The 23,635-nt window shown below is 42.6% G+C and overlaps 1 protein-coding gene across 4 annotated transcripts in view; it reads right to left on the bottom strand.

Moving 5' to 3' along the window:
• Window positions 1-23,635, bottom strand: part of LOC128702415 (roundabout homolog 3-like) — a 1,608,794-nt gene that overhangs the window by 14,288 nt on the left and 1,570,871 nt on the right. For all 4 annotated transcript variants that reach the window (XM_070102079.1, XM_070102082.1, XM_070102081.1 and 1 more), the window contains exons 13-14: window positions 9,435-9,712; window positions 454-587 (exon numbers count right to left, since the gene is read on the bottom strand). In XM_070102079.1, the coding sequence (XP_069958180.1) occupies window positions 454-587; window positions 9,435-9,712 (412 nt within the window). The remainder of the gene's footprint in view (window positions 1-453; window positions 588-9,434; window positions 9,713-23,635) is intronic.

Genomic DNA, 23,635 nt, shown 5'->3' with positions numbered 1-23,635 from the left:
ATGTTAGGTAGTGGGCTAGAGTGTGGGCGTATGTTAGGTAGTGGGCTAGAGTGTGGGCGTATGTTAGGTAGTGGGCTAGAGTGTGGGCGTATGTTAGGTAGTGGGCTAGAGTGTGGGTGTATGTTAGGTAGTGGGCTAGAGTGTGGGCGTATGTTAGGTAGTGGGCTAGAGTGTGGGCGTATGTTAGGTAGTGGGCTAGAGTGTGGGTGTATGTTAGGTAGTGGGCTAGAGTGTGGGCGTATGTTAGGTAGTGGGCTAGAGTGTGGGTGTATGTTAGGTAGTGGGCTAGAGTGTGGGCGTATGTTAGGTAGTGGGCTAGAGTGTGGGCGTATGTTAGGTAGTGGGCTAGAGTGTGGGCGTATGTTAGGTAGTGGGCTAGAGTGTGGGCGTATGTTAGGTAGTGGGTTAGAGGTGTGGGCGTATGTTAGGTAGTGGGTTAGAGTGTGGGCGTACCTGTATGATCGGAGGAGAGTGAGGGAGACGCCCAGTAGGAGCAGACCGACGAAGCCGCCCACCAGACCAATGAACACGCCCACAAGAGGAGACACGCCCACCGACGACACCTCGCCCATCCGCTTCTCGGCCACCTGCGGGTATATACAAGCATGAGTGCGTGTGTGTTGTGTGGTGTGTGTTGTGTGGTGTGTGTTGTGTGGTGTGTGTTGTGTGGTGTGTGTGGTGTGTGTATTGTGTATTGTGTATTGTGTGTTGTGTGTTGTGTATTGTGTGTTGTGTATTGTGTGTTGTGTATTGTGTATTGTGTGTTGTGTATTGTGTGTTGTGTGTTGTGTATTGTGTGTTGTGTATTGTGTGTTGTGTGTTGTGTGTTGTGTGTTGTGTGTTGTGTGTTGTGTATTGTGTGTTGTGTGTTGTGTGTTGTGTGTTGTGTGTTGTGTGTTGTGTATTGTGTGTTGTGTGTTGTGTGTTGTGTATTGTGTGTTGTGTATTGTGTATTGTGTGTTGTGTATTGTGTGTTGTGTGTTGTGTGTTGTGTATTGTGTGTTGTGTATTGTGTGTTGTGTGTTGTGTATTGTGTGTTGTGTATTGTGTGTTGTGTATTGTGTGTTGTGTATTGTGTGTTGTGTATTGTGTGTTGTGTGTTGTGTATTGTGTGTTGTGTGTTGTGTATTGTGTATTGTGTGTTGTGTATTGTGTGTTGTGTATTGTGTGTTGTGTATTGTGTATTGTGTGTTGTGTATTGTGTGTTGTGTGTTGTGTATTGTGTGTTGTGTATTGTGTGTTGTGTGTTGTGTATTGTGTGTTGTGTGTTGTGTATTGTGTATTGTGTATTGTGTGTTGTGTATTGTGTGTTGTGTATTGTGTGTTGTGTATTGTGTATTGTGTGTTGTGTTGTGTATTGTGTGTTGTGTATTGTGTATTGTGTGTTGTGTGTTGTGTGTTGTGTGTTGTGTATTGTGTGTTGTGTTGTGTGTTGTGTGTTGTGTATTGTGTATTGTGTATTGTGTGTTGTGTATTGTGTGTTGTGTATTGTGTCTTGTGTGTTGTGTATTGTGTGTTGTGTATTGTGTATTGTGTGTTGTGTATTGTGTATTGTGTATTGTGTATTGTGTATTGTGTATTGTGTGTGTATTGTGTGTTGTGTATTGTGTGTTGTGTGTTGTGTGTTGTGTGTTGTGTGTTGTGTATTGTGTATTGTGTGTTGTGTATTGTGTGTTGTGTGTTGTGTATTGTGTGTTGTGTATTGTGTATTGTGTATTGTGTATTGTGTATTGTGTATTGTGTATGGTGTATTGTGTGTTGTGTATTGTGTGTTGTGTGTTGTGTGTTGTGTGTTATGTATTGTGTGTTGTGTGTTGTGTATTGTGTATTGTGTATTGTGTATTGTGTGTTGTGTGTTGTGTATTGTGTATTGTGTATTGTGTGTTGTGTGTTGTGTGTTGTGTATTGTGTGTTGTGTGTTGTGTGTTGTGTATTGTGTGTTGTGTGTTGTGTGTTGTGTGTTGTGTATTGTGTATTGTGTGTTGTGTATTGTGTGTTGTGTGTTGTGTATTGTGTGTTGTGTGTTGTGTATTGTGTATTGTGTGTTGTGTGTTTTGTATTGTGTGTTGTGTGTTGTGTGTTGTGTATTGTGTGTTGTGTGTTGTGTATTGTGTGTTGTGTGTTGTGTGTTGTGTGTTGTGTATTGTGTATTGTGTGTTGTGTGTTGTGTGTTGTGTGTTGTGTATTGTGTATTGTGTGTTGTGTGTTGTGTATTGTGTGTTGTGTATTGTGTGTTGTGTATTGTGTGTTGTGTGTTGTGTGTTGTGTATTGTGTGTTGTGTATTGTGTGTTGTGTGTTGTGTGTTGTGTATTGTGTATTGTGTGTTGTGTATTGTGTGTTGTGTATTGTGTGTTGTGTATTGTGTGTTGTGTATTGTGTGTTGTGTATTGTGTGTTGTGTATTGTGTGTTGTGTATTGTGTGTTGTGTATTGTGTGTTGTGTATTGTGTGTTGTGTATTGTGTATTGTGTGTTGTGTATTGTGTGTTGTGTATTGTGTATTGTGTATTGTGTATTGTGTGTTGTGTATTGTGTGTTGTGTATTGTGTGTTGTGTATTGTGTGTTGTGTATTGTGTGTTGTGTGTTGTGTATTGTGTGTTGTGTGTTGTGTATTGTGTGTTGTGTATTGTGTATTGTGTGTTGTGTATTGTGTGTTGTGTGTTGTGTATTGTGTGTTGTGTATTGTGTGTTGTGTGTTGTGTATTGTGTGTTGTGTGTTGTGTGTTGTGTATTGTGTGTTGTGTATTGTGTGTTGTGTGTTGTGTGTTGTGTATTGTGTGTTGTGTGTTGTGTGTTGTGTGTTGTGTATTGTGTGTTGTGTGTTGTGTGTTGTGTGTTGTGTGTTGTGTATTGTGTGTTGTGTGTTGTGTGTTGTGTGTTGTGTGTTGTGTGTTGTGTATTGTGTTTTTTGTGTTGTGTGTTTTATATGTTAGGGGAAATAGGATCAAGTACATTGATAAAAAAAAGGGGCACAATACCGTAACTGGAACGATATACAAATCATCAGCACACAGAAGAGAGGAACTTACGACGACGTTGCGGTCCGACTTGAGCCATTTACAAAGTCACACTTTGTAAACGGTCCAAGTCGGACCGAAACGTCGTCATAAGTTCCTCTCTCCTATGTGCTGGTTATTTGTTTATCAGGTATATTGTATGTGTGGTATATCTGAGGTGAGATATAAGGAATGGACGAATGAAAAGAGGCAGTAGAGAGAATAATGGAATGGAGGGTAGGTTTAGTGAGAGAGAGAGAGAGAGAGAGAGCTATGTGAATTAGCTCACATAGATTACCTTTATATTTTCTTAAGGTTTCTTATGTGTATCATCATTTTCTCCACATCACCTTCATGTGCCTCCTCAACACATTTCCTGTTCCTCTTTCACGTTGGTATTCTCACCTTCTCTCTCTCCCATCATTCGTGTCTCTTCCCCCTCCCTCTCTCTCTCTCTCCCAATCTGAATATAATGTAACAAGCTGATTGACACTACTTGTGTAATAATTCATAATGGGTGACGCTGGTTCACCTGGTTCACCCACCACAGGTGACGCTGGTTCACCTGGTCCACCCACCACAGGTGACGCTGGTTCACCTGGTCCACCCACCACAGGTGACGCTGGTTCACCTGGTTCACCCACCACAGGTGACGCTGGTTCACCTGGTCCACCCACCACAGGTGACGCTGGTTCACCTGGTCCACCCACCACAGGTGACGCTGGTTCACCTGGTCCACCCACCACAGGTGACGCTGGTTCACCTGGTCCACCCACCACAGGTGACGCTGGTTCACCTGGTCCATGACGCTGGTTCACCTGGTTCACCCACCACAGGTGACGCTGGTTCACCTGGTCCACCCACCACAGGTGACGCTGGTTCACCTGGTCCACCCACCACAGGTGACGCTGGTTCACCTGGTCCACCCACCACAGGTGACGCTGGTTCACCTGGTCCACCCATCACAGGTGACGCTGGTTCACCTGGTTCACCCACCACAGGTGATGCTGGTTCACCTGGTCCACCCACCACAGGTGACGCTGGTTCACCTGGTCCACCCACCACAGGTGACGCTGGTTCACCTGGTCCACCCACCACAGGTGACGCTGGTTCACCTGGTCCACCCACCACAGGTGACGCTGGTTCACCTGGTTCACCCACCACAGGTGACGCTGGTTCACCTGGTTCACCCACCACAGGTGACGCTGGTTCACCTGGTCCACCCACCACAGGTGACGCTGGTTCACCTGGTCCACCCACCACAGGTGACGCTGGTTCACCTGGTCCACCCACCACAGGTGACGCTTGTTCACCTGGTTCACCCACCACAGGTGACGCTGGTTCACCTGGTCCACCCACCACAGGTGACGCTGGTTCACCTGGTCCACCCACCACAGGTGACGCTGGTTCACCTGGTCCACCCACCACAGGTGACGCTTGTTCACCTGGTCCACCCACCACAGGTGACGCTGGTTCACCTGGTCCACCCACCACAGGTGACGCTGGTTCACCTGGTCCACCCACCACAGGTGACGCTGGTTCACCTGGTCCACCCACCACAGGTGACGCTGGTTCACCTGGTCCACCCATCACAGGTGACGCTTATTCACCTGGTCCACCCACCACAGGTGACGCTGGTTCACCTGGTCCACCCACCACAGGTGACGCTGGTTCACCTGGTCCACCCACCACAGGTGACGCTGGTTCACCTGGTCCACCCACCACAGGTGACGCTGGTTCACCTGGTCCACCCACCACAGGTGACGCTTGTTCACCTGGTTCACCCACCACAGGTGACGCTGGTTCACCTGGTCCACCCACCACAGGTGACGCTGGTTCACCTGGTCCACCCACCACAGGTGACGCTGGTTCACCTGGTCCACCCACCACAGGTGACGCTGGTTCACCTGGTCCACCCACCACAGGTGACGCTGGTTCACCTGGTCCACCCGCCACAGGTGACGCTGGTTCACCTGGTTCACCCACCACAGGTGACGCTGGTTCACCTGGTCCACCCACCACAGGTGACGCTGGTTCACCTGGTCCACCCACCACAGGTGACGCTTGTTCACCTGGTCCACCCACCACAGGTGACGCTGGTTCACCTGGTCCACCCACCACAGGTGACGCTGGTTCACCTGGTCCACCCACCACAGGTGACGCTGGTTCACCTGGTCCACCCACCACAGGTGACGCTGGTTCACCTGGTCCACCCACCACAGGTGACGCTGGTTCACCTGGTCCACCCACCACAGGTGACGCTGGTTCACCTGGTCCACCCACCGTAATATATAAACCGCCGTAATCATCGCTTCTGCGTCGACAAACAGCTGATGAACCAGACTTCATCCTAATTATCAATAATTAACCCACATAATTAACCCCACGTAGCCATGTCAAAGACTCGACTCCATTTTCTTCCCTGTGAAGTTTAATTAACCTAGATAATATATATATATATATATATATATATATATATATATATATATATCTATATATATATATATATATATATATATATATATATATATATATATATATATATATATATATATATATATATAATATATATATATATATATATATATATATATATATATATATATATATATATATATATATATATATATATATATGTCGTGCTGAATAGGTAAAACTGGTCAATTAGCAGAAAGTAACTTAAAATTACGTCCTTTATTAAGATTTTCTCTTATGCGTTTAAAGATATATTTTTTTCATTTATTTTAATGTAAGAATGGATAATTTTGCACCAAAAGAACCTTAGAAATCTTACCTAAACTAATTATAACAAGCGCAGTTTAATTTAGCCTAATCTAAGTAAATATATATTAGAAGAGAGGAGCTTACGACGACGTTTCGGTCCGACTTGTACCATTTACAAAGTAGTAAGCTCCTCTCTTCTGTGACCGGGATATTTGTGTATCGTTCCAGTCACGGTATTTTTTTTTTTTTTGCTATTACAATAATTTAATAATAAATGCAATGAAATATATTTTTTTTTTCGTTAGGTTCAGAATGATTTTTGCGAAATTATTACATACCCAAATTATCGCTTGCCTTATTCGGCAAGAAGAGCACTGCTATTTAAGCCAAAATCGCAAGTTTTATCTATTTGGCACCCCACACACACACACACACACACACACACACACACACACACACACACACACACACACACACCCTGCCAAATGCAAAGTCATGAAGACTGGGGAGGGGCAAAGAAGACCACAGAGTATAGGCTAGGTGGACAAAGACTACAGACCTCACTCAGGGAGAAAGACCTTGGGGTGACCATAACACCGAGCACGTCACCGGAGGCGCACATCAACCAAATAACTGCTGCAGCATACAGGCGCCTGGCAAACCTGAGAATAGCATTCCGATACCTTAATAAGGAATCGTTCAAGACACTGTACACTGTGTATGTTAGGCCCATACTGAAGTATGCAGCACCAGTCTGGAACCCGCACCTGGTCAAGCGCGTCAAGAAGTTAGAGAAAGTACAAAGGTTTGCAACAAGGCTAGTTCCAGAGCTCAGGGGAATGTCGTACGAGGAAAGGTTGAGGGAAATCGGACTGACGACACTGGAGGACAGAAGGGTCAGGGGAAACATGATAACGACATACAAGATACTGTGGGAATAGACAAGGTGGACAGAGACAGGATGTTCCAGAGAGGGGACACAGAAACAAGGGGTCATAATTGGAAGCTGAAGACTCAGGCGAGTCACAGGGACTTTAGGAAGTATTTCTTCAGTCATAGAGTCATCAGGAAGTGGAATAGCCTAGCAAGTGAAGTAGTGGAGGCAGGAACCATGCATAGTTTTAAGAAGAGGTATGACAAAGGTCAGGAAGCAGAGAGAGGACCTAGTAGCTATCAGTGAAGAGGCGGGGCCAGGAGCTGAGTCTCGACCCCTGCAACCACAATTAGGTGAGTACAATTAGGCGATTACACATGCACACACATGTTGGACGTGATGCTGGAAAACCTCATGCACCAACATGTTAAGGACACTACCAGAGTGAGAGGGGAGGATGAACCAGCAAGATTGGACCTTGTGTTCACCCTGGGCAATTCAGACATTGAGGACATCACGTATGAGAGTCCCCTAGGAGCTAGCGACCACGTGGTTGTGTGCTTTGAATACACAGTAGAGTTGCAAGTGGAGAGAGTAACAGCAGTTGAATGGGAAAAGCCTGACTATAAAAGAGGGGACTACATAGGGTTGAGGAACTTCCTGCAGGAGGTTCCATGGGACAGAGAACTGGCAGGAAAGCCAGTAAACGAAATGGAATATGTAACAACAAAATGCAAGGAGGCAGTTTAAAGGTTTATTCCCAAGGGCAACAGAAACAATGGGAAGACCAGAACGAGCCCCTGGTTTACCCGACGGTGTAAGGAGGCAAGAGCAAAGTGCAATAGAGAATGGAAAAAGTACAGAAGGCAGAGAACACACGAAAATAGGGAGATCAGTCGCAGAGCCAGGAACGAGCATGCACAGGTAAGGAGGGAGGCCCAGCGACAGTATGAAAATGACACAGCATCGAAAATCAAGACTGACCCGAAACTGTTGTATAGCCACATCAGGAGGAAGACAACAGTCAAAGACCAGGTGATCAGATTGAGGACAGAAGGTGGAGAACTCACAAGAAATGATCAGGAGGTATGTGAGGAGCTAAAGATGAGATTTAAGGAAGTTTTTACAGTTGAGACAGGAAGGGCTGTGGGAAGACAGCACAAAAGGGAACATCAAGAGGGAATATACCAACAAGTGTTGGATGACATACGAACAACCGAGGAGGAGGTGCAAAAGCTGCTAAGTGACCTTGATACCTCAAAGGCGATGGGACCGGACATCTCCCCATGGGTCCTTAGAGAAGGAGCCGAGATGCTGTGTGTGCCTCTAACCACAATCTTCAATACATCCCTTGAAACTGGGCAACTACCTGAGAAATGGAAGACAGCAAATGTAGTCCCCATATTTAAAAAAGGAAACAGAAATGAGGCACTACAGACCTGTGTCTCTGACATGTATTGTGTGCAAAGTCATGGAGAAGATTATCAGGAGGAGAGTGGTGGAACACCTGGAACGGAACAAGATTATAAATGAAAACCAGCATGGGTTCATGGAAGGCAAATCCTGTGTCACAAACCTCCTGGAGTTTTATGACAAGGTAACAGAAGTAAGACACAACAGAGAGGGGTGGGTTGATTGCGTTTTCCTAGACTGCAGGAAGGCCTTTCACACAGTTCTCCACAAGAGATTAGTGCAGAAGCTGGAGGATCAGGCGCATATAACAGGCAGGGCACTGCAATGGATCAGGGAATACCTGACAGGGAGGCAGCAACGAGTCATGGTATGTGAAGAGGTATCACAGTGGGCGCCTGTGACGAGCGGGGTCCCACAGGGGTCAGTTCTAGGACCAGTGCTATTTTTGATATATGCGAACGACATGATGGAAGGAATAGTCTCTGAAGTGTCCCGATTCGCAGATGATGTGAAGTTGATGAGAAGAATTAAATCGGATGAGGATGAGGCAGGACTGCAAAGAGACCTTGACAGGCTGGACATGTGGTCCAGAAACTGGCTTCTCGAATTCAGTCCTGCCAAATGCAAAGTCATGAAGATTGGGGAGGGGCAAAGAAGACCGCAGACAGAGTATAGGCTAGGTGGACAAAGACTCCAGATCTCACTCAGGGAGAAAGACCTTGGGGGTGACCATAACACTGAGCACGTCACCGGAGGCACACATCAACCAAATAACTGCTGCAGCATACGGGCGCCTGGCAAACCTGAGAATAGTGTTCTGATACCTGAATAAGGAATCGTTCAAGACACTGTACACTGTGTATGTTAGGCCCATACTGGAGTATGCAGCACCAGTCTGGAACCCACACCTGGTCAAGCACGTCAAGAAGTTAGAGAAAGTACAAAGGTTTGCAACAAGGCTAGTCCCAGAGCTCAGGGGAATGTCGTACGAGGAAAGGTTGAGGGAAATCGGACTGACGACACTGGAGGACAGAAGGGTCAGGGGAAACATGATAACGACATACAAGATACTGTGGGAATAGACAAGGTGGACAGAGACAGGATGTTCCAGAGAGGAGACACAGAAACAAGGGGTCACAACTGGAAGCTGAAGACTCAGACGAGTCACAGGGACGTTAGGAAGTATTTCTTCAGTCATAGAGTCGTCAGGAAGTGGAATAGCCTAGCAAGTGAAGTAGTGGAGGCAGGAACCATACATAGTTTTAAGAAGAGGTATGACAAAGCTCAGGAAGCAGAGAGGGAGAGGACCTAGTAGCGATCAGTGAAGAGGCGGGGCCAGGAGCCGAGTCTCGACCCCTGCAGCCACAATTAGGTGAGCACACACACACACGCACACACACACACATTTATATATGTCTCTTATCCACCTTGAGTCGTATAGCATCAATCTCCTCAGGCTCGCTGGCTCCCTTCTCGTTGATGGCAGTGATGGTGATGAGGTAGTCCTGGCCAGGGGTCAACCCTCCTACCTGGAACCTGGGCACTGCCTCCTCTAGGGTATCGAGCAGAGTGTGAGTGGTAGCGTCATACACCCTGCCCACGAACCACTGGGGCAGCCCGCCGTCGTTCCCTGGGGAACACCGCACCTCCAGTGTACCCCCAGTGTGGTTAACCAGTTGGCAATCCTCGACTCTCTCCGGGGGACCTGGGGAAAGTGAGGAAGGTTAATTTTCCGTTAGGTAAAATTTGGTTCAACGGTGTGGTATTCTACTGTATATGATAGTTGCATTGGGGAAACACCCACAGTGTGCAACAACCCTACTAGGCTAAGATTCGTCAGGTAACAGGAAAGGCGTAGAATTAGGGGAGGATATGATCGAGGTGTATAAATGGAAAACAGGAATAAAGGGGATGTAAATAGCGTGCTGAAAATTTCCGGCCAAGACAGGACTCGCAGCAATGGTTTCAAGTTGGAAAAATTCACATTCAGGAAGGATATAGGAAAGTACTGGTTTGGTAACAGAGTTGTGGATGAGTGGAACAAACTCCCAAGTACAGTTATAGAGGCTAAAACGTGTAGTTTTAAAAATAGATTAGATAAATACATGAGTGGGTGTGAGTTGGACCTGATTAGCTTGTGCTACTAGGTCTGATGCCGTGCTCCTTCCTTAAGTGGAAGTGACCTGACTAGGTGGGTCACTTGGCTAATCCCCGGGGGGGGGGGGACATGGAGCCGCTTCGCATGAGTCAGTAGGCCTGCTGCAGTGTTCCTTCTTTATGTTTTTACAAGTGTTTTCTGAAGCGGATCTTAGTCATATGATGGCCCGCAGTTGGAGCTTCTGGTCATCTGACCGAGGCATTCTACTGGCTTACTAGAAAGCTGTTACATTGTGGGGGGAGCAGAAGCTACCTCTGCTTCCCTGTTATAGTCTCTCAAATAACATGTACATAGAAGCCTACGACGACGTTTCGGTCCGACTCGGACCATTTGCAGAGTTACACTAATACAAAAGAGTGAGGGAGCCACTATATATCGATGGGGAGGGACAGGAACGGGACCAAAAAGGAAGGAAAAGAAACAGTGGTAAGACTGGTAGAAGAACAGTAGTGGTAGATAGTAATAGTCGCCGTCAGCTTCTCTTTCTTATATACGGGTTATTTGTGTATTGTTCCAATCAAGGTATTGTACCTTTTTGTTCACATTCGCTAGTACAGGTGGTGTTGTGTATACATCAAGTAATAAAATGTCAACTTGAGCTGGGAGATTTTATTAAGGCAATGAGGATATCGTCAACGGCTTCAGCGCTCGCAGACGCTTACAAGGGTTCGTTCTAAACCTTTGAAGCTCACGTAGCTACTCTGAGGGGAGGGGTGGGTGTTCGTGGAATGTGGGTTGGTGGATGGGTGTGGGGGGGGAGATATGAATAGTGCATAGATAGAAATACATGCTGAGTGGGTTGGGGTTAAGTGTGGGCGTGGTTGTGAGGCGTGGATGGCAATGAATAGGGTTTTGAGACGTGGATGCAATGGGAGGGGTTGAGTCGTGGATGAGAATGGATGTGACTGAGTCGTGGATGAGAATGGATGTAGCCGAGTCGTGGATGAGAATGGATGTGGCTGTGAGTCGTGGATAGGAATTAATGTGGCTGTGAATTGGGATCCAAGAATGGAAGAACTGGAAGGAAACAAGAGCAAATGGAAAATACAGAAAAAGTAAATGAAACTAAAAACGAACCAAGGTGCTGAGAAAGAGAAACAAAGGAGAAAGCTAAAAATAAAATAAAAAAAAAACCGGAGTGATTGGAACCAAGAGAGAGCGGAGGAACATAAAATAAAAAACGTAGAAAGAAGGGAGAGGAGGAGAAGGGGAGGATGGAGTGTTATCAATTTTTACTGTCCTGTCTGAGATGACACGCTGACGAAAACGATAATGGAAAAGACGGAGAAAATATTGACAAAACAGTCATTTTGGGGAGAAAGAATGAGAGTGGAAAAGAATGTGAAGGAGAACGAGAATAAGAGATAATGAGAATAAGAAAGATTTAGATAACTGCATATGGCCTGGCACATCAGAAAAGAATAGGAAGAGAAGACTGAAGAGAGTGAAGAAAAAATAATGAAGAATAGTAGCAAGCATAAAAACTGGATAAAACAATGAAGGCTGTGAATTTTATGTGGCTAAGATTCCAGGCGAGAGAAATTAAAACTGCTAAAATTATCTTGACAGGAGGTATCACGAGGGAGACTAAGACAGAATATTGAAGCTGGGGGTAATATGATTTTTCTTGAGTATTACTGTGATTTTTACAGTGTTTTAAACACCCACGGGAGGATTCAGGAATTGTTGATGGTAGCGGCCATGATTGCCTGTACCGAGAGGGAGTGAGTGGTATTGTCTGTACCGAGGATGGAAGGTGCGTGTTACCCTGTACAGAGGTAAGCAGGGTGCATTTATTGCCTGGACCGAGGATGGGGGGATATTCTTGTACGGAGGACTGGGGGTGCATTATTGTTTGTACCCAGGATAGGGGATGGGTGCATTTTTACTTGTACCGAGAATGGGGAGAGTACATTTTCCAGTACCAAGGATGGGGGGCTGCATTTGTGCCTGTACCGAGGATTGGGGGTGCATTTGTACCTCTACAAATGCGGGGAGGGGAGATAGCTCCCCGGATTTGCGATTTTCTTTTATGAATTCTTGGGTTTTATGTCAAGAAATGTTGACTTTCTATAGTAGTAATAATTTAATGAATAATAACAATGAATGATGTTTTTTGAAGTGGTTAAGGGGGCCATGGGCCCCCTCTGGGCTCCCCTAAGCACCCCTGGGCCCCCCTGGACCCCCCTAGATCAACCTCTATATATATACATTTAAGATAAACTTGAACATGGTTTTTCTTTCTCCATTTTTCTTCCTCCTCCAGGATGTTGAAGGGCTCTCGATCCGGGGGAATTAGAGCAAACCTTCCTCGGATCAAACCGGGTTGCCATCCATTCCCCAGGTGCTGCATGACCTCAGGGGCCTAGATAAATCGTTCAGAGAACCGGCAGATGATGAATTAAGACACTCGTCCAGCACTTGGGTATCTTTGTTGAAACGTTTCTCCAACCAGTGGCTTCCTCAGTCCAATAAAGAGAAGAATGGTTGAAGATGAGTAGGAGTTTGAGGTAATCAGTCCCTCAGCTGATGGGACTGACAACCTCGAACTACTCGTGATTTTAGCACTCTCATTACTTTAATAATATTTGACCGACCTCTGTTTTATTACTCGATCATGTGATTTTTTTCCCCTTTGAGGATCGGGCAACATATTTTTGGGAAAATCTTTTTTTTTCTGCCGGCGTTAGGTATTTTAAAGGGGCCCCCGTTTCCAATCTACAGGCACATCAGGCACTGCCCACAGAAAGGCAGGGTGAGAACCCAACACTTCAGACTGCAGATACATCCAGACCACACTGAGAGAGCAACCTTTATAAAAACATGATACCGCATGGGAAAGTCTCGGGAGATGGGCAGAGGACTCCATTCTTTTATCCACCACAAAGACCAGACACCAGGCTGTTGGGTTAACTAGTCTGCTAGATGTATACTCAACCAGAAACAGATGGCACAGACCCAGGTCCAAGTAAAGCTCTTCAGACTCGACAGGGAAAATACACAATGATACAAAATGAACCAATTCAGCAGGTACAGCATAGAAGGGGAGGCTGCATACAAGCAGAGCATAGGCTGCCGATCTGTCCCTGTCTCCCCAAAGATACAGTGAGAGAGCCCCTTTAATGCCGGTTTCAGTGATGACCTTGGCTAATTTACTCAAGAATAATTTCGTTCATGCTTCGAGGGTCAGTCATTACTGATGAGGCAGAGTTAGGGTAGCGGTGATGTGCACAGATGAGGATTCACTGCAGTTCTACATGATCTTTGCTGCTCTCGTTCTGATAGCAATTCTAGGTGGATCCCAGTTCACTGTTTACTCGGGTTTCCAATATACTTTGTGGCCCAGAAGATACAGAAGTGGTTATTCTGCATCTGTGCCCAGAGCTCGTTCTGTATTAGTGTTCTGCGTCAAAGTGACAAACGGCCATACCATTGTGTCCTTGAGCCCTATAGACCAAAAACAACAAGCTATACAGAATTCGACAAGACCTGGGTGTTTGGCTTCTTTGAAAAGGAAATATAACTGAGACCCTTCTGTTGCAAAAGCATCAGGCACATGAGTATCACTCTGAGTGCCTTACTTGCACGTGCTCCTGTTCCTCAGCGAGACTTCGGGTAACTGACTGTGGATCAAACTATAGCCGTTTGCCCTACATTTTGACCTTTCCGCTTAAGTCGTGTATTTTATAACCACAGGGTCATCAGAAGGAAATTTTGTAGTCTCTTTTGATATTAACAAATTAATGTTTTTCCTTAGCGGATATGGGTTGTTTAATTTGGGTGTGACTGTTTACGATGCTTATTATTACCTAACTTTACCTTGGGTGTTCTTGTGAATACTTGTTTTTACTGTTTATTCTTAAGAGCGACATCCAAACATCAGTAAAGTCCTGTAATGAAACATAAACAACATCCAGAGGAACTTCCGGAAACACAAATGGCTCTCCATAAGACAAACTGATGCCCAGGAAATATCAAACACGAACACCACCCAAGATTACCACACACACACACACACACACACACTGGGGGAAACCAGAAATACACACGAAACGTTCAATAGTAATGATAAACTTAGCTAAGACAGTAACACTGTCATCTCTAAGAAGCCATTATGTCAATTTCTCCACTCGCAACACCTAGAAACTAGTATATATATTTCTACGCTACTGCAACCCTTTCAACACTTAAGAGGCTCTAATGGATCCCCTTCTGCACTCCAACACCCAAACCACTAATAAAACACTTTGTAACTGCTGTCTCGCTTTCTCTAGATATGGTAGTGCAAAAACCTCACGAACCCCACTAGCATATTTTAAATATTTTTTTCAACCTCCTCAGCAACCCTACCAGAAACCCTCCCCCTCAGCAACCCACCGCAACCTTCCCAGCAACCCCTTCAGCACACGCACCAACATCCCTTCCAGCACCCTTTCCATCCTCGTTTCGACCAACCTCTCGGCCAACCTCCCCATTAATTTCCCCACCAACCTTCATAGCCTCCCTAGCAACCTCCCCAGCGACCTCTCCACCAACCTCACCACAAATCACTCCCCAGCAACCTCTCCCCACCAACCTTCACAGAAGTTTCACGACCAACCACTCCACCAGTTTCTCTCACTTTCTTCATCAAATGGAGAGCCATTTGAGCCTGGCGAAGGGCTCTTGAACTATGGAACTAGATTCACCCATCCCCTTCCTCGAATCAAACAATCTCGCTTCTCTCAAGCACCCCAAACACGTTCAACTGTTTACCCTAAACAGGCCATTGGGTTATACACTGAACCTTTGACCCTAAACGCCAAGTTACTCTCGATTTTCTAACTTCCAACTTTAAGAGAACTCTTCCCTCACAGCCCTCGCCCTGATTATTTCCTCAGGTCTGTAATTCTGACCATCAAAGATTTTCCCAGAATCTAATTACTTAACATGTCAGCGAAGTGTCAGCATATTACGGAACTCAAGTGGTAGTCAAGGGAGGATCGACCCTTCAAAACATCATACATTGAACGACCCACAAGGATGTTAGCTTGACATAATAATAATAATAATAATAATAAACATTTAAGAACTATTATTATTAGTAGTAACATTGCAATAAAATTTATTACATATGATAAATTAAAAAGAATATAATCATAATATATTAGTAATGAGTGTTACATTCATTAGTAAATCATAAATAATAATAACAAATATTTTATGATTATTATTATTAGTAGTAGTAGTAGTAATAGTAAACAGTATAATTATAATTAAAAATTAAATATAAATAATAAAATTAATAATAAATTATGGTAATGATAATTAGTGGAACATTCAATTGCACCTCATACGTAACATGATAGGCATAATTAATCCTTCTATTGACATAAATCGAGAGTTAATTACTAGATGCGGGTTACCTTGGCCTGTGTACGTAATCTCATTAAGGTGATATTGTCATTATTGGTTATGGGGGTGTTATGGTGCGTGTGTGTTGCTGGGGGTGTTATGGTGCGTGTGTGTTGCTGGGGGTGTTATGGTGCGTGTGTGTTGCTGGGGGTGTTATGGTGCGTGTGTGTTGCTGGGGGTGTTATGGTGCGTGTGTGTTGCTGGGGGTGTTATGGTGCGTGTGTGTTGCTGGGGGTGTTATGGTGCGTTTGTGTTGCTGGGATGTTATAGGGCGTATGTTTCTGGGGTGTTGGTGTTGTTGGGGGTGTTATGGTGCATGTATTGTGGGGGTGTTATGGTGCATGTATTGTGGGGGTGTTATGGTGCATGTATTGTGGGGGTGTTATGGTGCATGTATTGTGGGGGAATTATAGTGCGTGTGTTACTGGTGTGTTATGATGCGTGTGTTGCTGGTGGTGTTATGATGCGTGTGTTGCTGGTGTTATGGTGCATGTGTTGCTGGTGGTGTTATGGTGCACGTGTTACTGGGGCTGTTATATTGAGTGTTGTTGGAGGTGTTATGTTGCGTGTGTTGCTGTGGTCTACGGGAGGTGACAGCCTTCACGGGAACACGTGGGAGGTGTAACGCACACGCAGCCGCCTTGAGTTAGCTGCACAAACCTGGCGGTAACCATCTCAAAAGTCTAAAAGTCAGCTTGGCTCAGCCATAACGGGGCACCCACAGGATGATCGCAGGGAGAAGCTGAGATCATCTTAATCAGTACAAGATGCGCCTAAGCTTGGCGTCACAAACTCACAGCTTGTCAGGCAGGAGTCACCACAGACGGTGGGATCAGCCAGAGCACCAGGAGTCATCAGGAGGATCACTGGACAACTGCTCTGCTGGTCGAATAATCTTCCTGGCTAATTTCCGTTGGACTATATTTGTAAGCACACTGGCTTTTTCCCAGTGAGGTAGAAAGAAACAATAAAGGAAAAAACCTTCACCACTCATTCAATAGCTGTCTTTTCAGTAATGTGCAGACATTATAGTTTAAATGACCCTCCTATCTGAAACATCCCCGCCTCCTCCTTCAGAGTGCAGTCACCGTTCAGGACTCGAGTCCAGTTGAATATTTTTATATTCTTATAAAAGTGCTAAACTCATATTTGAGTCACTCATTAGTTGAAAAAATAGAGAGAGAAGACTTTCAACCTTGCTTAGCGGTGCTGGTAGATAAATTTTCTCGACACTTAATCAGTTGATAGTTACTGTGCTCTACTGGATCCTGTGTACCGTCTCGGTGTCCTGTACCGTAAGCTAGCTGATACTCCGTAAGGTAAGGTGAGGACCATTCGCTGGGGAAAAGGCTGGTGGCAGTCTGGTAATACTGTCGCTCTGCCTCAGGTTCCCGGCAGTCCAGCAGCGAGGGGGAGTACACCTGGTGCTCGTTGGTACTCTGCTACGTGGCGATGATCACCCACTGGGAAAGTGTGTGTGGGGCCTCTAATGTCGCTCCTTGTAATGTTGCCGCAGCCTCGTGTGTTCATGGTACAGTATTTTCCGGCATATAAGACTCGTATAATGATGTTTCCAAGCAGTTGTAACGTAACGTTAATAAACAACTGCTAAAGAGTAACCCACAGCCTACCCTTGACCCTGACCTTGAGCATATAAGGCACAGGCTGATTTTCCAAGCCTTTTTGTGGAAAAAAAAACGTGTTTTACATCCCGGAAAATACGGTACTCCCTTACCAAGAACAAAGTAGATATGCCAGGTAAAGTAGCATGAGGAGGTAATCCAGGTGGAAGAGGTAAGCCGGGTCAAGTGGCTGGTGGCAGAGGTCTTGGCTGACAACGCTGGCCTCCACTAGAGGTCGCTTCCTGTTACACCCGACCTCCACATACACTACACGTTGTATTCTCTTAGCATTTTCCTAACATGAAATATAAAAATTAATTCTTCATAATCCAAGAATAGACGAAATATCGACGAAGCATAAACGGAGTGAAGGCGAAAGATGAACTACAAACTCTTGTGGCCCCTGGAAAGTCGGTCGTAGAAATGAAAGAAAAACCAGTGACTTTTAATACGGAATGAAGAGGAATGGAGGTTTTAAAACTTGAAATTATTATTACATCCTTTTAAATACTAAACCTGTGTGGAACCCTCAGCATTAAGGAACAGTGGAGGTTCGGTCCTCCGTTCGCTGGAGAACACGCATAAAAAAAAAAAACATGGGATGGTTTCGTATCTTGGCCACTGATAAGTTCCAGGAAAAAAAAAAAACACGGCAGGACAATGTGGGAAAGTCTCAAGAGTTGCGTTGCTAAACAAGAGGACCCGCGTATGGATTATCGGTAAATATCTTTTTACTGGAGCACTGTTGGGTTAGTGGGGCCATCGTAGCTGAGGATACAGTAGCATATTAGAAAGTAGTGGCGTATTAGAACGTGTAGTTTCATATTAGAAAGGGCAGTGGCATATTAGAAAATAAGAGTGAAAGTCAGTAGCGTGTTTGGCTTGAAAATGGAAAGCCTGAGGGTTCTACTAACAGACAGGAAGAGGCGTATGGGAAGTCTCCTTCCACCTGTTGCTTATGCTCACCTGGCAGTAAATAGATACCTAGGCGATAGAGAGATTTTGTGGGTTGCATTCCGAAGACTGGTAGCACATCTTAGATAGGACTTGGGTTTGTAATGAGCTGAGATAGAATTATGCATATTAGCCCGTATATTCAGATGAGTAAAACAAAATATTGATCTAGCTAGCCAGGTGATAGATAATGACCTCTTGTGAATAAGGAGTTAAGATGTATTGTGCATGTGTAGTGTCGAATAGGTAAAACTTCCGATTTTGGCTTAAATTAGCAACACTCTCTTGCCGAATAAGGCAAGCGGAAATTTGTGTATGCAATAATTTCGCAAAAATCATTCTGAACCTAACGAAAACAAAATACATTTCATTGTGTTTGTTTTATTAAATTATTGTAAACTTATCTAAAATATATTTAGTTGGATTAGGCTAAATTAAACTGCGCTTCTTATAATAAGGTTAAGTAAGTTTTGTAATATATCTTTAAATGTATAAGAGAAAATTTTAGGACAATTTTAAATGAGTTTTGCTAATTGACCAATTTTACCCATTTGGCACTTTATATATATATATATATATATATATATATATATATATATATATATATATATATAATATATACATATATATATATTATATATATATATATATATAATATATATATATATATATATAATATATATATAATATATATATATATATATATAATATATATATATATAATATATATATATATATATATATATAATATATATATATATATATATATAATATATATATATATATATATAATATATATATATATATAATATATATATATATATATATATATATATATATATATATATAATATATATATATATATATATATATATATATATATATATATATATATATATATATATATATATATATATTATACACACACACACACACACACACACACACACACACACACACACACACACACACACACACACACACACACACACACACGTACGTACACGTGAAGATGTCTTGAAATAGAGGCGAAAGTCGAAAGGATGGACTAATATTTCCTGTTTCTAGGTGATTATTTACAATTGTATACATATGTGAAGTCCACATGTTAATTATTTTTATTTTATTTGCAATCTTAGAATTCATAAATTACAAAAAAATGTTACAAATAGAAAAAAATATAAATTAAAAAAAAAAATCATAGTTCATATATCAGAACTGAACACTACTGACGGAGCCGTGTGTCACTCCTTATATAAAGTCACTGTGATTAGTGAGGTGTGAGGGAGGAGAGGTGAAGGAGGGGTGAGGAATAAAACGTGAAGGAGGGGTGAAGAAGGAATCGGGGGTGGGTAGAATGGGGTGAGGTAATGTTGAGTTGACTAGCTAGGCGTTTTAAGCCACCTCCAATCCCTCTCCCCTAGCACTCCTCAACCACTCCCCGTCTCGTCCACTGCACTGAAATCACTTGCTTCACTGACACCCACATCGATCCATAACTTTTCCCGATAACTAAAGGAGCCGCCTCTTCGGAGAACAGCCCGACCTACTAGGAATTTCTCACGCTACGCTTCATACAAGAGACAACAAAATATACTCTATTTTTATGGACACCTCGTCAGTTTGAACAAAATTAAAATCCACTGACTGTTCAGCTTGGACATGATTTTCCTCGTATGTACTTCTAATCTCACAAAATTTAGTTTAAAGTCTTAAACGGTTTTAAATATTGTCTTCTCAAGAAGTCCTCATATAACTATATTAAACGACGAACTTAATAAATAATACGATCAAAGGTTTGGTTAGGTAAGATTTATCAGGAAACAAATCTTACCAAAAGCTGCAGCGGCGGGTCATTAATGACACACAGCTGGAGCTTTTCATCATAAACAATGACCCGGACATTAGTCGTCCTATATATATCGTAGAACTGAAATGGGCTGCCTATTACCAGTACCTTGGTACCAGGATTGACAATAGATTAACGTTATTTGTAAACAGATTTCGGACCCTTAACAGAATCAAGGCCTGAGTGTCATGAACCTGCACGATGGTAATAGTTATGGTTATGGGGTAGTAATCGAGTGGATTACCTCCAAACAATTCGCTCCCATACTTGATCCACAGACTCGTCGAAAAAAAAAAGCAGTGAATGGTGGTACAGCAATACAGAATCAAGCCATAAGAGCTATCCTTGGGACACCCACAGTAAACAACAGATATTCATTTCCCTGCTCTAAAGAGCAGGGAAATGAATATCTTTAAACGTATAAGAGAAAATTTTAGGACTTAATTTTAAATGAGTTCTTGCTAACTGACCAATTTTACCCATTCAGCAATTTATATATATATATATATATATATATATATATATAAATATATATAAATATATATATATATATATATATATATATATATATATATATATATATATATATATATATATATATATATATAATATATATATATATATATATATATAAATATATATATATATATATATATAATATATATATATATATATATATATATATATATATATATATATATATATATATATATATATATATATATATATATATATATATATATCAGTGTATGTATATGTCATCTTTATATCAACAATGTATCTCTTAAACCTTTTGTACCATATTATGTAATAAAATATAACTATTGGTAAAAAAGAATGAAAAGATGGGGTGGTAGGGGAAATGGAATATTTAAACGGCTTCAGGAAGAAATTCAAATATTCTTCCTTGAAGCCTTTTTATCCACTTCTCCGAGGCTGTGGGTCCCACAATTTACACAAGAGGTGGACCCCATCATATATATGTATATATATATATATATATATATATATATATATATATATATATATATATATATATATATATATATATATATATATATATATATATATATATTTAACAAGTTGGCCGTCTCCCACCGAGGCAGGGTGACCCAAAGAGAAAGAAAATCCCCAAAAAGAAAATACTTTCATCATTCAACACTTTCACCTCACTCACACATAATCACTGTTTTTGCAGAGGTGCCCAGAATACAACAGATTAGAAGTATATACGTATAAAAATACACAATATATCTCCCCAAACTGCCAATATCCCAAACCCCTCCTTTAAAGTGCAGGCACTGTACTTCCCATTTCCAGGACTCAAGTCCGGTTATATTAAATAACCGGTTTCCCTGAATCCCTTCACTAAATATTACCCTGCTCACACTCCAACAGATCACCAGGTCCCAAATACCATTTGTCTCCATTCACTCCTATCTAACACGCTCCCGCACGCTTGCTGGAAGTCCAAACCCCTCGCCCAAAACACCTCCTTTACCCCCTCCCTCCAACCTTTTCGAGGACGACCCCTACCCCGCCTTCCTTCCCCTACAGATTTATATGCTCTCCATGTCATTCTACTTTGATCCATTCTCTCTAAATGACCAAACCACCTCAACAAACCCTCTTCTGCCCTCTGACTAATAATTTTATTAACTCCACACCTTCTCCTAATTTCCACACTCCGAATTTTCTGCATAATATTTACACCACACATTGCTCTTAGACAGGACATCTCCACTGCCTCCAACCGTCTCCTCGCTGCTGCATTTACCACCCAAGCTTAACATCCATATAAGAGTGTTGGTACTACTATACTTTCATACATTCCCTTCTTTGCCTCCATAGATAACATTTTTTGCCTCCACATATACCTCAACGCACCACTCACCTTTTTTCCTTCATCAATTCTTTGATTAACCTCATCCTTCATAAATCCATCTGCTGACACGTCAACTCCCAAATATCTGAAAACATTCACTTCTTCCATACTCCTCCTCCCCAATTTGATATCCAATTTTTCTTTACCTAAATCATTTGATACTCTCATCACCTTACTCTTTTCTATGTTCACTTTCAACTTTCTACATTTACACACATTCCCAAATTCGTCCACTAACCTGTGCAATTTTTCTTTAGAATCTCACATAAGCACAGTATCATCAGCAAAAAGTAACTGTCACTTCCCATTTTGTATTTAATTTCCCATAATTTAATCCCACCCCTCTCCCGAACACCCTAGCATTTACTTCTTTTACAACCCATCTATAAATATATTAAACAACCATGGTGACATTACACATCCCTGTCTAAGACCTACTTTTACCGGGAAGTAGTCTCCCTCTCTTCTACACACCCTAACCTGAGCCTCACTATCCTCATAAAAACTCTTTACAGCATTTAGTAACTTACCACCTATTCCACATACTTGCAACATCTGCCACATTGCTCCCCTATCCACTCTATCATATGCCTTTTCTAAATCCATAAATGCAATAAAAACTTCCCTACCTTTATCTAAATACTGCTCACATATATGCTTCAATGTAAACACTTGATCTACAAATCCCCTACCCACTCTAAAACCTCCTTGCTCATCCGCAATTCTACATTCTGTCTTGCCTCTAATTCTTTCAATAACCTACCGTACACTTTTCCTGGTATACTCAATAAACTTATTCCTCTATAATTTTTACAATCTCATTTGTCCCCCTTCCCTTTATATAAAGGGACTATACACGCTCTCTGCCAATCCCTAGGTACCTTCCCCTCTTTCATACATTTATTAAACAAAAATACCAACCACTCCAACACTATATCCCCCCCCCCTGCTTTTAACATTTCTGTCATGATCCCGTCAGTTCCAGCTGCTTTACCTCCTTTCATTCTACGTAATGCCTCACGCACCTCCCTCACACTCACATCCTGCTCTTCTTCACTCCTAAAAGATGACATACCTCCCTGGCCAGTGCATGAAATTACCGCCTCCCTTTCTTCGTCGACATTTAAAAGTTCCTCAAAATATTCTCGCCATCTACCCAAAACCTCCATCTCCCCATCTACTAACTCCCCTTCTCTGTTTTTAAGTGATAAATCCATTTGTTCCATAGGCTTTTTTAACTTGTTTAACTCACTCCAAAATTTTTTCTTATTTTCATTAAAATTCCTTGACAGTACCTCTCCCACTCTATCATCCGCTCTCCTTTTGCACTCTCTCACCACTCTCTTCACCTTTCTTTTACTCTCCATATACTCTGCTCTTCTTATAACACTTCTGCTTTGTAAATACCTCTCATAAGCTACCCTCTTCTCTTTTATCACACCCTTTACTTCATCATTCCACCAATCACTCCTCTTTCCTCCTGCACCCACCCTTCTATAACCACAAACTTCTGCCCCACATTCTAATACAGTGCAACCTCAAATATCGAACTTTCTTCAGTCCAGAAGGCTGTTCAAGTGCCTTTACCGAATGAATTTATTCCCATCAGGAATAATGTAAATTAGATTAGTCCATTTCAGACCCTCAAAAATAAGCTTATAAAAGCACTTACAAAAATACACTTACATAGTTGGTTGTGTTGGGAGCAGTTCGATTTTTGAGGTTCCACTGTACTGCATTTTTAAAACTATTCCAACCCTCTTCAA

Source organism: Cherax quadricarinatus, chromosome 80, assembly GCF_038502225.1.
Source record: "Cherax quadricarinatus isolate ZL_2023a chromosome 80, ASM3850222v1, whole genome shotgun sequence".
NCBI classification, from domain to species: domain Eukaryota; kingdom Metazoa; phylum Arthropoda; class Malacostraca; order Decapoda; family Parastacidae; genus Cherax; species Cherax quadricarinatus.
The sequence above is the reverse complement of the archived record's forward strand: the minus strand, read 5'-3'. Positions and strand labels throughout refer to the sequence as shown.